The sequence below is a fragment of the Dendropsophus ebraccatus genome, chromosome 1 (assembly GCF_027789765.1).
Source record: "Dendropsophus ebraccatus isolate aDenEbr1 chromosome 1, aDenEbr1.pat, whole genome shotgun sequence".
Lineage (NCBI taxonomy): Eukaryota > Metazoa > Chordata > Amphibia > Anura > Hylidae > Dendropsophus > Dendropsophus ebraccatus.
This window is the reverse complement of record NC_091454.1, coordinates 185,593,749-185,610,475: the sequence shown is the minus strand read 5'-3', so window position 1 is coordinate 185,610,475 and position 16,727 is coordinate 185,593,749. Positions and strand designations below refer to the sequence as shown.

At 45.3% G+C, this 16,727-nt stretch overlaps 1 protein-coding gene across 1 annotated transcript in view; it reads left to right on the top strand.

The window, feature by feature from the left end:
• RASGRF1 (Ras protein specific guanine nucleotide releasing factor 1) overlaps nucleotides 1-16,727 on the top strand; it is a 56,638-nt gene that overhangs the window by 20,257 nt on the left and 19,654 nt on the right. The window contains exons 4-10 of the mRNA XM_069986731.1: nucleotides 11,084-11,173; nucleotides 12,112-12,365; nucleotides 12,484-12,563; nucleotides 12,660-12,853; nucleotides 13,795-13,904; nucleotides 14,020-14,138; nucleotides 15,809-15,969. Of these exons, the coding sequence (XP_069842832.1) occupies nucleotides 11,084-11,173; nucleotides 12,112-12,365; nucleotides 12,484-12,563; nucleotides 12,660-12,853; nucleotides 13,795-13,904; nucleotides 14,020-14,138; nucleotides 15,809-15,969 (1,008 nt within the window). The remainder of the gene's footprint in view (nucleotides 1-11,083; nucleotides 11,174-12,111; nucleotides 12,366-12,483; nucleotides 12,564-12,659; nucleotides 12,854-13,794; nucleotides 13,905-14,019; nucleotides 14,139-15,808; nucleotides 15,970-16,727) is intronic.

Here is a 16,727-nt window from a genome sequence, read left to right as displayed (position 1 = left end):
TAATGTCACCATGGCTCCACAATCTGAGGAGCCACACTAGATGGAGAGTCACAAAGGGGCTGACGGGGAAGCATGTAGTGAAATTTCCCACACCTACAGAGCCGCCGAGATGCTGGGATTCTATCTCAGGGCTCCAGACTAAAAAATTTACCTAGGAGCCATTGGCTCCTAACCTGAAAAATTTAGGCGCCAAATAGAATATTTGGTCGCCAACATTTTAAACCATGTAAAATTAATGTTATGTTAAATGGGACTTACTGTGTGCAGAGGCCACGGCAGCCTCCTCCTCCTTTAGATTCTTTCTTTTCTTAGTTTGAAAACGTTCAACATGGAAACTTGCAACTTGACAACCATATCCAGTCTGACTCAGTACTTCAGCTTCACTTGGCTAGCCTTTTAATGAGGCTTACTCTTCTGAACTTGAACTTAAAGGGAACCTGTCGACCCCCGTGCCGGGGTGACAGGCTCCCAACCCCCCGTTAGAACCCCCTATACTCACCTCATCGCGCCGGGTCCCGCTTCTGAAGATGGTCGGGTCACGGAGATCTCGGCCGCTGCAGCCCGGCGTGCGCTGAGAGATGAGTCCAACGCTCATAGAGAATGACGGGAGAGTCCAGCGCTCCGTCATTCTCTATGAGCGTTGGACTCATCTCTCAGTGTGCGCACCGGGCTGCAGCGGCTGAGATCTCCGTGACCTGACCACCTTCAGAAGCGGGACCCGGCGCGATGAGGTGAGTATAGGGGGCTCTAACGGGGGGTTGGGAGCCTGTCACCCCGTCACGGGGGGTGACAGGTTCCCTTTAAAAGCTTGCAACAGTCTATACATACTGAGCTAGACTTCTGACTGCAGCCATAGTGACCCCCCACAAGATGTGTATATAGATAGATATATCTCACCTAGTGACTAATGCAAGTGACCCCCTACAATACAGACACCTGAGGGGCCCTGATAATAATAATTGTGCATATATCTATCTCCCAGTGTCTGCAGCCAGTTTGCCCTACACTTATAGATGGCCCCCTCCCCTTATAGATGACCCCCTCCTCCCCCCCATTATAGATACCCCCTCTTCTCCCCCCCATTATAGATGCCCCCTCCTCCCCCCATTATAGATGCCCCCTCTTCTCCCCCCCTTATAGATACCCCCTCCCCTTATAGATGGCCCCCTCTCCCCCCATTATAGATACCCCCTCTTCTCCCCCCCATTATAGATACCCCCTCTTCTCCCCCCCTTATAGATACCCCCTCTTCTCCCCCCCTTATAGATGCCCCCTCTTCTCCCCCCCTTATAGATTCCCCCTCACCTTATAGATGCCCCCTCCTCCCCCCCATTATAGATGCCCCCTCTTCTCCCCCCATTATAGATGCCCCCTCTTCTCCCCCCATTATAGATACCCCCTCTTCTCCCCCCCTTATAGATACCCCCTCACCTTATAGATGCCCCCTCTCCCCCCCCATTATAGATGCCCCCTCTTCTCCCCCCCTTATAGATGGCCCCCTCTCCCCCCCTTGAAGATGGCCCCTCTTCTCCCCCCATTATAGATGCCCCCCCTTCTCTTCCCCCCATTATAGATGCCCCCCCCTTTCCTCTATGCTAAGCAATATTTAAAAAAAAACAAACACACAAACTCACCTGACAACCCGCTCCCCCGGCGATCCTCTTGTTCTTCAGGCGCTGTCCCCGGCTGATGCGCGGCTGCCGGGGGTGTCCCGTCCTATCCCCGGCAGCGCGGCGCGTCAGTGAGCTCTCTGTACGCCGGGGCTGTGACTTCTGACACAGGAAGCGTCTCTGACGCGCGCTTCCTGTGCCGGAAGTCAGGGCCCCAGGCAGCTCACTGATGCGCCGCGCTGCCGGGGATAGGACGGGACACCCCCGGCAGCCGCGCATCAGCGCATCAGCCGCGCATCTTAAAGAGACAGCGCGCCGCCGCCGGGGCCAGTCGCAAATGGCGCCCAGATTAATAAATCTGGGCGCCATTTGCAAAAAGTCAGTCGCATTGGCGACCATTTTGGTCGCCATCTGGAGCCCTGTATCTACGTATCTATCTATCTATCTATCTATCTATCTATCTATCTATCTATCTATCTACCTACTCTTGTCTAGTGTTTAAAAAATCTGCAGAATTTACAAGATCTCAAGATAAATTTATTGATTTATTTTTGCATGTACTCCGGTGATCATACCAAAATGAATAAAACATTTTATATCTGTAGTAAGTGTCATTAAAGGAGTTATCCAGCGCTACAAAAACATGGCCACTTTTCCCCCTCTCTTGTCTCCAGTTCAGGTGTGCTTTGCAATTAAGCTCCATTTACTTCAATGGAACTGAGTTTCAAAACCCCACCCAAACTGGAGACAACAGTAGGGGGAAAGTGGCCATGTTTTTGTAGCGCTGGATAACCCCTTTAACCCCTAGACGACCCTGGACGTAGGGTTACGTCATGGAAGTCTGTCCCCAGACGACCCATGACATAACTCTACGTCCTGGGTGTTTCTCCCGCTATGAAGCGCACTCCGGAGCGGAGCGCGCTTCATAGCAGGTGGGGGCCGGCTGCAATCAGCAGTCGGGACCTCACCGGTAATGACACGCTGCAGCGATCGCGCTGCCGCGTGTCATTAACCCCTTAAACGCTGTTTAAGTGTAAGTGACAGGGGGAGTCCCCTGTCACTTACCGATCGGGACCCCCGCAGTGTGACTGCGGGGGTCCCGATCGTTGAAACGGACTGCCGGAGGTCTCTCACCTGCCTCTGTGCGGTCCGATCGGCGATCTGCTGCACTGAGCCTGCACAGGCAGGCTCAATGAGCAGAGCGCCGATAACACTGATCAATGCTATGCCTATGGCATAGCAATGATCAGTGTACAAATCAAAGTAGTGTATGTAGAAGTCCCCCAAAGGGACTTCAAATTTGTAAAAAAAAAAAAAAAAAAGTTCAAAACACTAACACACTACCCCAAAACCCCTCCCCCAATAAAAGTTGAAATCACCCCCCTTTCCCATTATATAAATAAAACATATAAAAATAAATAAATAGATAAACATATAATATACCGTAGCGTGCATAATTGTCCGATCTATTAAAATATAACAAGCGTCATTGTGATCGGTAAACGGCGTACACGGAAAGAGGGGAAAAAGTGCGCAGATTACCGATTTTATGTTACATTATATATTAAAAAAAATAATAAAAAGTGATCAAAACGTCCGATCTTCACAAATATGGTATTAATAAAAACTAGAGATCATGGCGGAAAAAATTACACCCCATAAAGCCCCGTAGGTGAAAAAATAAAACCGTTATAAGCGTCACAATAGGCCCATTTTATTAATATTTAATTGCCAAAAAAAAGGATTTCATAAAAAAAATACATATATAACATTAGAGAATCTGTGTAACCTGCATATGGTTGTGTTCAGACCTATAGAGTAATAATATGATGTCGCTGTTACCATATAGTGCATTACGTAGACACAGGAACCCCCCAAACGTTACCATATTGCATTCTTTTTTACAAATTTCACCTATTTATATCTTCATAAATAATATACAGTGGTACCTCGGTTTTCAAACATAATTGGTTCTGGAAGGCTGTTCCATAACCGAGCAGTTCGAAAACCGAGCTGTAAGTTCCCATAGGGAACAATGTAAATGTGATTAATTGGTTTTTACACTCCGTGGGTCAGGTGCAGAGCACCCGGCCCACAGAGTGCAAAAACACTCCACATCCCCCGCAACAGTGAGAGGCAGGAGCGGGCGGCTATTTAAACTTGCCGCCGTGCTCCTGCTCCAATCAGCTGCGGGGGACACCCTGTAAAGAAGTGGGGAATCCCATCATAATGATGGGATTCCCCACTTCTTTACACGGTGTCCCCGGCAGCTGAGAGGAGCAGGAGCACGGCGGCAAGTTTAAATAGCCGCCCGCTCCTGCCTCTCACTGCGGGGACAGGCTGTAAAGAAGCCGTCTCCCAGCGCTGTCCTCCTGTCTCTTCCCACCAGCCCCTCTGCCCCAGGGGTGTACAGCGCTCCGGGCCGGCGAGGGGGCGGACGGGCTGGTGGGGAGAGACAGGAGGACAGTGCTGGGAGCCGGCTTCTTTACAGCCTGTCCCCGCAGTAAGAGGCAGGAGCGGGCGGCTATTTAAACTTGCCGCCGTGCTCCTGCTCCTCTCAGCTGCCGGGGACACCCTGTAAAGAAGTGGGGAATCCCATCATTATGATGGGATTCCCCACTTCTTTACAGGGTGTCCCCCGCAGCTGATTGGAGCAGGAGCACGGCGGCAAGTTTAAATAGCCGCCCGCTCCTGCCTCTCAGTGTTCCGAACACCTCTAACTGTCAGCTGAACATCAGTTCAGCTGACAGTTATCCCCCTGGTTTTGTTCGGATACCGAGCAAAGTTCGGATACCGAGCAAAACTTCAGGGGGAAATTTAGTTCGAAAACCGAATTGTTCGAACTCCGAGGTGTTCGGAAACCAAGGTTTTACTGTATTTGGAATTCCATCATACATGTTATGGTAAAATGAAAGACGTCATTACAAAGTACAACTATTCCTGTAACAAATAAGCACTTAGAAGGGGAGGAGGGAAAAACGAAAACACTAAGATCAAAATTTGCGCGGTCCACTGGGTCATTTTGGGCCTGGTCCTCAAAGGGTTAAGGGTAGCTTCACACGTACCGACTCGCAGCGTTAATAACGCTCCCAGTCGGCTAGGTCCTGGCAGATCACTTTCATTACATACACACAGCGGTCTGAACGACCGCTGCGTGTATGTAATTCTGCCAGCCGCTTAACCCCTTCAGCTGCGCCCGGCGCCGCTCTGCATGCATTACCTGTCCTCGCTGCACGGGGTCCCGGGGTACTGCTCTCCTGCCCGGCCAATCAGTGGTTGCGGCAGGGCAACACACTGATTGGCCGGGCAGGAGAGCAGTACGCCGGGACCCCGTGCAGCGAGGACAGGTAATGTATACAGAGCAGGCGCCGGGAGCAGCTGAAGGGGCTAAGCGGCCAGCAGAATTACATACACGCAGCGGTCGTTCAGACCGCTGTGTGTATGTAATGAAAGTGATCTGCCAGGACCTAGCCGACTGGGAGCGTTATTAACGCTGCAAGTCGGTACGTGTGAAGCTACCCTAAAGAGGCTGGCCACTTTATAGTAAAATAGGTCAGTACAAAGTATTAGTAAGTGTACTCACTGTATATACAGACAGCAACTCCCTGTGTACCTCATAGAGCTAAAATCAGACTCCCCTCCTCCAGGCTGGGCTGCCATGCTCTGTTTTGTTTCTGTCCATAAAATGGCCGACATGGAGGGGCATGTGATCATGCCCTGTCCACTGTGTCCTCCATAGACATATACAGGCTCAGTGGTAGACACTGGGGGTGGGGCCTGGTCACATACTCTTCCATGTCATCCATCTTATGGACAGGCTCACCACAGAGCAGGACAGCACAGCCTGGAGGAGGAGAGTCTGATATTAGCTCTATGAGGTACACAGGGAGCTGCTATCAGTATATACAGTGAGTACACTGACTAATACTGTACACTGAGCAATTTTACTATAAAGTGACCAACCTCTTTAATTTGCCCTTTTTTAATTAATTATTTATTTTTTTTATAAAATACCCCTTGCAGCGCTTATACACCTGCAGCTGCCCCATGCCCATCTGGTTCGGTCCCCTCCCCTATACAGTGTGAAAAAACAGTGGTGGCCCCGTTCCCCCTCAGAACCCCTCCCCTACTCCTCCCCGAATGCAGTAATACTGGGGAATACTCCAGGATTCCCCCCGGGAAAGACAATGAGCAGTGTCGCCCCAAACTTGCATTCCAGCTTCCCCGCGGCTCTGCAATGTATGGGGATGGGGATTTCACTACAGGCTTCCCTCTTACCCTCTCTGTAACTCTCCATCTACTGTGGTTCCTTAGCAGTTGCACTCTTACAACTCCCAGTATGCCCTGGTGACATAACATGATTGAGGCAATGTTCACACAACGTATATTTCCGTATCAATACAAAAATATGCGTTACCTTGCCTCTATGAAATCCTGGCCGGAGCGTATACACATAGTATACACTCCGGCCGGGTTCTCTAGCGGCGCCGCAAACAACTGACATGTTAGTTTTCTGCAGCCACTATTCATTGAATAGCGGCCGCAGGAAACCATGTCAGTGCACACTATGTGCAGTGGGAATTCTGATGCGGGCACACACGAATGCGCCCACGTCAGAATTCACTGGCAGGAAAGATCATCCGGACGGTACTTTAGTACCAGCCGGGATAATCTTTGCAGAGACTGGCTGTTCCGTGACCCAGCCGGGTCACGGAACAGCCGGTCTCTTACTAGGCGGGAACATAGCCTGAAGTTGTATTTATGCTACTAGGAGTGCTCCTAATTGTAGAACTACAACTCCCATTACAATTTTGTGGGGAGTTGTAGTATTCCAACTTGGATTTCTACTGGTTGCATGACTAAAAGTCCCATCCTCATTGTGTGATGATGGTACCAGATGGGAGTTTTAGTTCTGCAACCTGGACCTCTCTAACTTGAAAAACTACAACTCCCATTTGTTACCATCGTCACATTAGCATGGGTCTTGTATTTATGCAACCAGGAGAAATTCAAGTTGCAGAACTACAACTCCTATGATCATGTTGTGGGGACAATACTTAATGGGAGTAGTAGTTTTCCTGGTTGCTTGACTGGTAGTTGCAGTTCTGCAACCTTGAGTAGTCTATGTTGCAGAACTACAACTCCCATGTTGTACCATTGCCACAATATTAATTAAGATGGGGCTTCTAGCTATGCATATGTATACAGTATGGGAGACAACCATCACAGCATGCGAATAAATAACCCACTGATATTCCATGTTGAAACATTGCGAAAAATCACAATAATATGAACATATATATATATATATTTTTTAAAACGTCAGTGGGTCCAGCAGCGCTATGAAGTGAGCTCAGAAGCAGAACTCACTTCATAGCACGTAGGGACCGGCTGCCTTATGTGATCGTGCAGCAGCCCGCCAGTAACCCTTGCAACTGTGCGCCTGTCACTGTCTGATTGGGACACTGTGGGGTTCCAATCGTACTGTATACATGGATAAATAGCCAGATAGATAAATACAATAGATAGTAAAGCAGCACGGCTCCCAGTTCGTAGGTTGGTGCCAGCACACATCACAGCCACAGGTTTGGGATATCTATATTGCAGATAGTCCGCAGCATTCCAAATTCAATTAAGTAAAAGTGTAAATTTATTCCATTGAACTTGCAAACAACAAACAATAGTTAAGTGCGCCATACAATGCGACGTTTGGATGGAAAAAATTCACTCATTTACTTCACTGAATTTGGAATGTTGCTGAGTATGTGCAATACAGATAGATAAATAGATAATCAGATAGATAGAAAAATAGAAAGAGATAAATTGTCAGTCAGCTAGACAGATATGCTCTTACATACAGTATATATAAACACAATATAATATACAGTACACAGTAAGTAAATCACATACATTGAACAATACAATACACATACATAGAACAATACAAACAGATAACATCACACATACATTACACATCACACATAGAACAATACAGACAGATAACATCACACATACATTACACACCACACATACATAGAACAGTACAGATAACACACATACATTATACATCACACATAGAACAATACAGACAGATAACATCACACATACATTACACACCACACATACATAGAACAGTACAGATAACACACATACATTATACATCACACATAGAACAATACAGACAGATAACATCACACATACATTACACACCACACATACATAGAACAGTACAGATAACACACATACATTATACATCACACATAGAACAATACAGACAGATAACATCACACATACATTACACACCATACATACATAGAACAATACAGATAGATAACATCACACATACATTACACACCACACATACATAGAACAATACAGATAGATAACATCACACATACATTACACACCACACATACATAGAACAGTACAGATAACACACATACATTATACATCACACATAGAACAATACAGACAGATAACATCACACATACATTACACACCACACATACATAGAACAGTACAGATAACACACATACATTATACATCACACATAGAACAATACAGACAGATAACATCACACATACATTACACACCATACATACATAGAACAGTACAGATATCACACATACATTACACACCACACATACATAGAACAATACAGACAGATAACATCACACATACATTACACACCACACATACATAGAACAATACAGATAGATAACATCACACATACATTACACACCACACATACATAGAACAGTACAGATAACATCACACATACATTACACACCACACATACATAGAACAGTACAGATATCACACATACATTACACACCACACATACATAGAACAGTACAGATATCACACATACATTACACACCACACATACATCGAAAAGTACAGATATCACACATACACTACACACCACACATACATAGAACAGTACAGATATCACACATACATTACACACCATACATACATAGAACAGTACAGATAACATCACACATACATTACACACCACACATACATAGAACAATACAGACAGATAACATCACACATACATTACACACCACACATACATAGAACAATACAGATAGATAACATCACACATACATTACACACCACACATACATAGAACAGTACAGATAACATCACACATACATTACACACCACACATACATAGAACAGTACAGATAACATCACACATACATTACACACCACACATACCACTGCACATTGTACACATACAGTACTGTACTTACTCCTTGTGATATCCAGCTAGGGGCAGTCTTTAAAGGGTTACCTCAGCAGGCCGATGTGGAGAGCAAAGGGCTGGCTGTCTCAGTGTGTGCTCAGGGTTTGCACAGTATTGTCCCTCCCTCCTCCTTGTAGTCCCGACTGCTGCTCTAATAACTTCCTCACACACACACTCAGGGGGAAGGAGGTGGGTCCGCAGCTTCTTAAGAAGGCCATTTAAAGTGGCACTGCCAGCACACAGTGATACTGCTCAGTGCTGGGTATAGTAAACCTCGGCAGCTTCAGCCAGGTTTACTTTTATATGGTTCAAGCTACTGCTACAGGGGGCCCTTTGATGATGGGGGCTTTTCCAGGGGACAGTGCGATCATAGAAGCCGCCTCTCACATGGCCCCCTGCTTGATGTGATCTTCTCCAGTCGGCATGTGCAGCATAGAGCAGAGAGACAGTGTGCAGAACACTCTCCTCTGATTGCTTACCGGGGGCAGTGCAGTCAATCAAAGGAGAGTCTCCTGCACACTGTCTCTCTGCCCTATGCTGCACATGTCGACTGGAGAGGATCACATCAAGCAGGGGGCCATGTGAGAGGCGGCTTTACTGGGGAACAGTGCGGTCATAGAAGCCACCTCTCACACGGCCCCCTCTCTTGATGTGATCCTCTCCATCCGGCATAGGGCAGAGTAACCATGTCAGCGTGTGGGCCATAGGGGACAATGAGAGGAGCTGCAGAAAGTTCTTCCTGCTCTTCTCTCATTGTCCCCTACGGTCCACACGCTGACATGGTTACTCTGCCCTATGCCGGATGGAGAGGATCACATCAAGAGAGGGGGCCGTGTGAGAGGGGTAATGTGAGAGGGGGTTTTACTGGGAGCATTGAGCTGAAACTCTCTGCGGCAATGCCAGGCTCCCAGCTGCTATCTCTGCATGAGCAGCCGCTGTGTGATCTGCGCATACACAGAACAGTTTCTCCGATTGGAGCAAGTGCACAGGGAGGGCTCTGATTGGCTGCAACTGCAGACCAATCAGAGGAAAGCAGGAAGACACGGACTGACCGTGAATGACAGGCATATGCAGGAGAGAGAGAAGGTCGGTTAGTGACGCATTGTCACAAAATGGCGGCGGAAAACGGGGGTCGACAGTCAAGAGGAGGACCTCAGGTTTTCAACTTCCTGTGGGGAGGAGCTGGGACCAAAAAGAAGACCAAGCTGCAGGAATCCATTAGGTAAGTATATTGCAATGTTATATAACTTTACCTAACCCTTTCATTGCAGGTTAATTTTTTTTCACCGGAGTACCCCTTTAAGACCAGCTAGGCTTGAGAGCATTTTATTTTTTAGCTCTTGGGGGAAATATCCCTTTTTAGCTTGGGAGCTTTCAGCTGTTTCAGATCTTTTTATATTGTTTTAGTAAATTCTTTTATTTAATTCTGTAGCATCTTTAAGAACCTTGAAAGGTAGTTTTCCTTCTTGAAATTTATAAATACATCTACAGCTTGTTCTTAGATTTAGGCTATGTTCACACTACGTAAAACTACGGCCATAGTTCTCGCGGCAGAACTACGGCCGTAGTTTTCAGGGGTGGAACATAGCCTTATTTTGAATAGGATCTCGTCCGGAGCGTACACACACCGTATGCGCTCTGGCCGGGATCCCGTGCGGCGCCGGAAAAAAACTGACATGTCAGTTTTCTGCGGCCGGAATTCAGTGAATTCCAGCCGCAGAAAGCCCTGTCAGTTCACACAGTGAAGCGAGCGGCTCTGGCCGCTTGCTTCACTGTGGGCTATGGGAAGCTCTGATGCGGGCGCATCAGCGCGCGCCCGCATCAGAGCTGGAAAGATCACCCGGCCGGTTCTTAAGTACCGGCCAGGATGATCCGGGCTGAGGCCGGGGTCACTGAACGGCCGGTCTGATACATAATGTGAACATAGCCTCAATGTAGTCATACTGGGTAGGGGCAAAACATTTTGACAAAGGTAATAGTAACACCCACTTGTCAGATTAGTAATATATTTTCAGGAGGAATAACAGAGGAATAGTGCAAGTATTTATTCATACAGGCAGGAGAGCTGACAGGCCATCTCAGAATACTGTAGATAAAGTTGTTGACTTTTCTCATCAATGGAAAGACCTTATACAAATACTGCTTGATAAGTTACATAGTTCTTATATTTATAAATTATTTGACTCTTTTAATATTTTTTCCTAAATACCTCTTGCAGATTGCATCATTACTTAAAGACAATGAGCGGATTCAGTCCACTCCAAGCTCTGCATCAACTGAGGACACTGACATCAAGAAAATAAAGAAGGTAAGCTATTCCATGTCTCCCTCATCTCCTCATTGATCATGGACTGTTCCAGCCATGAACTCTTTACACAGAAACATGTCAATTGTTTGAGTGGAGAGCAGAGGCGCGCAACACATTTCATTGAGACACTAAGGCAGGCGGGATTCCAAGCGGAGTCCGTAAATGGGCCCTTAGTAATTCCTTTCTTAGTATCTTAGGATAGATATATGTTTATCCCAGGCAGGTTTACATTCTCTCATTGTAGATTTACCAACTACATCTGCTGGAAGTTTGTGTCAAGCATCTACTACTCTTTCAGTAATAATTCCTTGTGCTGTTTCTTGCCTCTCTCCCAACTAATCTCAGATTGTGTCCCCTTGTTCTTGTGTTCAGTTTTTTTTTTCTCATTAAAACAGTTCCCTTCTGAATTTTATTTAGCCCTTTAATTTATTTAAGATTTTGACCATATCCCCCCTTTCTCTTCTTTCCTCCAGACTATCCAGATTTAGATCCTTAATTCTTTCTTGATATATATTATGGTTCACATCCTCCATCATTTTTTTAGCCCGTCTTTGGACCTGTTCTATTTTATCTATATCATTTTGTAGGTGAGGCTTCCAGAACTGGGCACAGTATACCAGATGTGATCTCACTAGAGCTCTATACAGCGGGATCACAGTCTCCTTCTTCCTACTGGTTATACCTCTAGCCATACACCCCAGCATACAATTTGCTTTCCCCACCGCCTGGCTGCACTGGTGACTCATTTTAAGGCTGTCAGGAATCACTACCCCTAAATCCTTCTCTTCTGAAGTCTTTGCGAATACAGAGCTGCCTATATGATACACAGATAGAGGGTTCCTCCTCCCCAAGTTCATTATTTTAAATTTGAAAACATTGAACTGCAGTTTCCAGTTTCCATACTTATCTAGTATGCCATGTATGTGTACTGTCTGCAGGTGCAGAGTTTCTTACGTGGTTGGCTATGCCGGCGGAAGTGGAAGAGCATAATCCAGGATTACTCAAGATCTCCGCATGCAGACAGCATGCGTAAGAGGAACCAGGTGGTGTTCAGCATGCTGGAGGCCGAGGCAGAGTATGTGCAGCAACTGCATATTCTGGTCAACAACTTCCTGCGCCCTCTACGTATGGCGGCCAGCTCTAAGAAGCCTCCAATCACGCACGATGATGTCAGCAGTATCTTTCTCAACAGGTAGACATTGATGTACAGCGTTTATACTGTGCTGTGATGTATATATTTTATTTGTGATGTGTGATGCCTGCTTTTCGTATTGATGACATTTCTGTTCTTTTACCTTTTCCTTTTGCAGTGAAACCATCATGTTTTTGCACCAGATCTTTTATCAGGGTCTGAAGGCGAGGATCTCCAGCTGGCCCACACTGGTGCTGGGTGAGATATGATACTGGTTCTCATTCTGTTATCTGGTGGATTTCTTACCTCTCTTAATCTCTGGTTTTCTTTCTTTCTCTGTGTCTCTTTCTTTAGCGGATCTATTTGACATTCTTTTGCCAATGTTAAATATCTACCAAGAGTTTGTGCGGAACCATCAGTACAGTCTCCAGATCCTGGCTCATTGCAAGCAGAACCGAGACTTTGACAAACTACTGAAACAATATGAGGCCAAACCAGACTGTGAGGAGAGGACTCTGGAAACCTTTCTCACTTACCCAATGTTCCAGGTATCTGCCAGTAAAAAAAAAACTTTCTATCCTATCTTATATTTTATTAGTTATGTTTTAATGGGTTGTCTGGAACTTAAAGAGGTACCCTGGAGAAATATTTCTATTTTTAAATTTCTCAGGGTGGGAAAAAGGTTAAGAAACCTTTTCATCACCTGCTACCAATCCCCCAGCGGTACCTTTCTGGCTGGGTCAGTCAGCGCTTGTGGTTCTTAAATGTGACATATAGAAAATGCCCGCTTAGCCATTCACTGGCAGGTCGTCTCTGTAGCCGGTGATTGGGCATTTTCTATGTGCCAGTATGGAAAACAGGAACGAATAGTGTCGTTTAAATAAATTTTTTTTTTGCAGAAATCAATAGTCCAGGCGATTTTAAGAAACTTTGTAATTGGGTTTATTAGTGAAAAAATGCATTTTTATCATGAAAAAGCAGTTTAAAGCCCTGTCTTCATGGTTTTCTATGGAGAAGGGAGGGGTGGAGGGAGATGAGGCACCAAAACAGGACAACAAAGAGTTAATTTACAGCTACATCACCAGGCTATCTCCTCTGAAGTCAGCACTGACCACTGACCTATTCTTCTATTCTTACAGTCCATCTGTTTCATTCCAGCTCTGCTGCCTCTATTTACTTACTGCAGGACATACAGCAGCTGATGAGTAGTGGAAGACATTTTAAAATAAAAGTAATTTACAAATCTGTATAATTTGAAAATATTTTTCCAAAAACACACATCCATCCTAAAGTAAAAATAAAAAAGGGCAGAGCTTTTCCAAGACTGACATCTGGTGGCCAAATGAAATAAATAGAAGGAAAGGCTAGCTTTCTTATGTGAAGTCATGATTTCTTACATACTAATAGTCAATCCAAGCTTTGATTGATAACCATAGACCTAAAAATGCTGCATATAGACGTGTCTCCAGCATTGTTTTCCTCTCTGCAGATCCCACGTTATATCCTCACATTACATGAGTTGCTGGCTCATACACCTCATGAGCATGTGGAGCGTAACAGTCTGGAGTATGCCAAATCCAAACTGGAAGAGCTGTCGAGGTAAGGTCGATCACTTATATACTATACTATTGATACTATAGAATTACTGTGTAGTCTCAGAGATCAGATGTTAGAGCAGATAGATAAAAGCAACGTGTATGTTTCTCTTCCTAAGGATAATGCATGATGAGGTCAGTGAAACCGAGAACATCCGTAAAAATCTGGCCATCGAAAGGATGATCGTTGAGGGCTGTGAAATCTTGCTGGATACCAGTCAGACCTTTGTACGACAAGGTATGATATCTGGGTACCCTACCATGACATGTGGCTTTCTACTATGCTGACTATTGGGCTTTTGTTTTCTTTTAAATATATTATTAGATTTTATAGCTGCAATAGAGTTGTACATTTTAGCAATTCAGAAGTCTTGTTGTGAACTCTTTCACTGCCAAGAAAATTTTCATACCTTAACTTGTCCTTAATATTGTAGCTTTTCTATATTGTGTATGGGGGCGTTTAGATGTGACCTGTAACACAGTTTGAAGGCTGCATATTACATATACTGTATTCCCTTAAATGTCAAAGCTATGTGGATTAACAGACATGGCACAGCCAGGTGTCCCCCATGTACGTATACATCCCCATACTCCCTAGAAAAGTGGTATCAAACTCAAATACACGGTGGGCCAAAATTAAAAAATTGGACAAAGTCACGGGCCAACCTTGATATTAATTGAAGCGAGAATGTGGCGGTCCTGGCACACTCAGTGGTGTGCATCTCCCAGCACTTTGCACTATAATAAATGATAAATTGCTATGATATGATTAAACCCCAACCCATGTTATAACCAACCCCCCCCCCCAATAATGCCCCATGTAGTAGCCAACCCAACCAAAATTGCCCGACATAGTAGCCAGCCAATAATGCCCCATGTAGTAGCCAACCCAACCAAAATTGCCCAACATGGTAGCCAGCCCCCCCAAGTGTCCTATATAGTAGCCAGCTCTAAAAAATAGTCTACTATAGTAGCCAGCCCTCCCCAATAGTCTCCTATAGTAGCCAGCCCTCCCCAATAGTCTCCTACAGTAGCCAGCTCTCCCCTGTAGTCTCATATAGTAGCCAGCCCTCCCAATAGTCTCATATAGTAGCCAGCTCTCCCCCATAGTCTCAAATAGTAGCCAGCCCTCCCAATAGTCTCATATAGTAGCCAGCCCTCCCCAAGTCTCATATAGTAGCCAACCCATCCCTATAGTCTCATATAGTAGCCAGCTATCCCCATAGTCTCTTATATAGTAGCCAGCCCTCCCCCATAGTCTCTTATATAGTAGCCAGCCCTCCCCCATAGTCTCTTATATAGTAGCCAGCCCTCCCCAGTTGTCTTATATAGTAGCCAGCCCTCCCCATAGTCTCATATAGTAGCCAGCCCTCCCCCATAGTCTCTTATATAGTAGCCAGCCCTCCCCATAGTCTCTTATATAGTAGCCAGCCCTCCCCCATAGTCTCTTATATAGTAGCCAGCCCTCCCCAGTTGTCTTATATAGTAGCCAGCCCTACCCAGTAGTCTTATATAGTAGACAGCCCTGCCCATAGTCTCATATAGTAAACAGCCTTCCCCCATAGTCTCTTATATAGTAGCCATGGCGGGCCAGATATAATTCAAACTCTGAATTGCCTGGTGGGCCAAAAATGATGGAATTGCGGGCCAGAGTTTGACATGACTGCCCTAGAAAATAGTTCAGCCAAATGCCAGGAAGCATCTTCACTGTGAAATACTGCCACCTGCAGGTTGCATTTAATATGTTTCCTCCAGGGCAGATTGGTACATTATTTACCAGACCAGAGCAAAAGAACTGGGCACACAGGGAAGGAGTCTGTGGACTACTAGTTGTTAAACCAAATCTTGTAAAATATTATAGCGTGATGCCATAGACTATAAAAATGATAGGTCCTTTTGAAATTTTAGGTTGCCTGATTCAAGTGCCAATGTCGGAGAAAAGTAGGATGACACGGGGGCGACTCGGCTCCTTATCTCTGCGGAAAGAAGGAGAGCGTCAGTGCTTCTTATTCTCCAAACATCTTCTAATTTGTACTCGAAGCTCTGGAGGGAAGCTGCACCTCACAAAGGTGAGAACACCGCACAAGCATTCTTATCATTTTTGCAGTGATAGACTTCCCGTGTTCCATCTACTTAAAGATGTATTCTATGTTAAAAGAATTTCTTCCCTGTACACAGGATAAAGAGATAAGTGTCAGATCTGCTGGGACCCCCACAATCTTGTGAGTGGGGAGCCACCATTTTTGGCTTTAAATGGAGCCACAACTTGTGCAGCATTGTTTATGAAGCTGCCATAGATAGCTGAGTACAATGTAGGGCTACCTTCAGCAGCTCCATAGCTAATACATGGGGTGGCTCTCCACTCTATCCACAACCATAATTCAGGGCGCTTTCTTAAGACTGACAGGGTTGAAGCAGTTGGACCCCAATGATCTGACACTTATGCTGTATCCTGCCGATAAATTCTAAAGTAAGCTATGTGTTTAGAACATTTATACCTAGTGCAACTATGTTTTTGAGCTCACCTCTTTTAAAAGCCATTGCTGGTTTAGTAAAATTCTCCAGAATGCAATGCAGCAGACTCTCAACACTATTGATTAGTAATGGATTTTAGTGGTTAACAGCAAAAATCAGAATAAAGATATTGGACGTGGTGTTATTACTGTAGATCAGAACAAGATCATGGTAATTGTCTTCCTGGCGACTGCACGACAACATGGTAATTGTACGGTGTCCTAGTGATTGGTCAGGTGTGGTTCAAACTGCATTCATAGTCTTGGTGTGAATTCACCTTTAGCGTCTTCTGTAGAATAAAAACTAAATAATT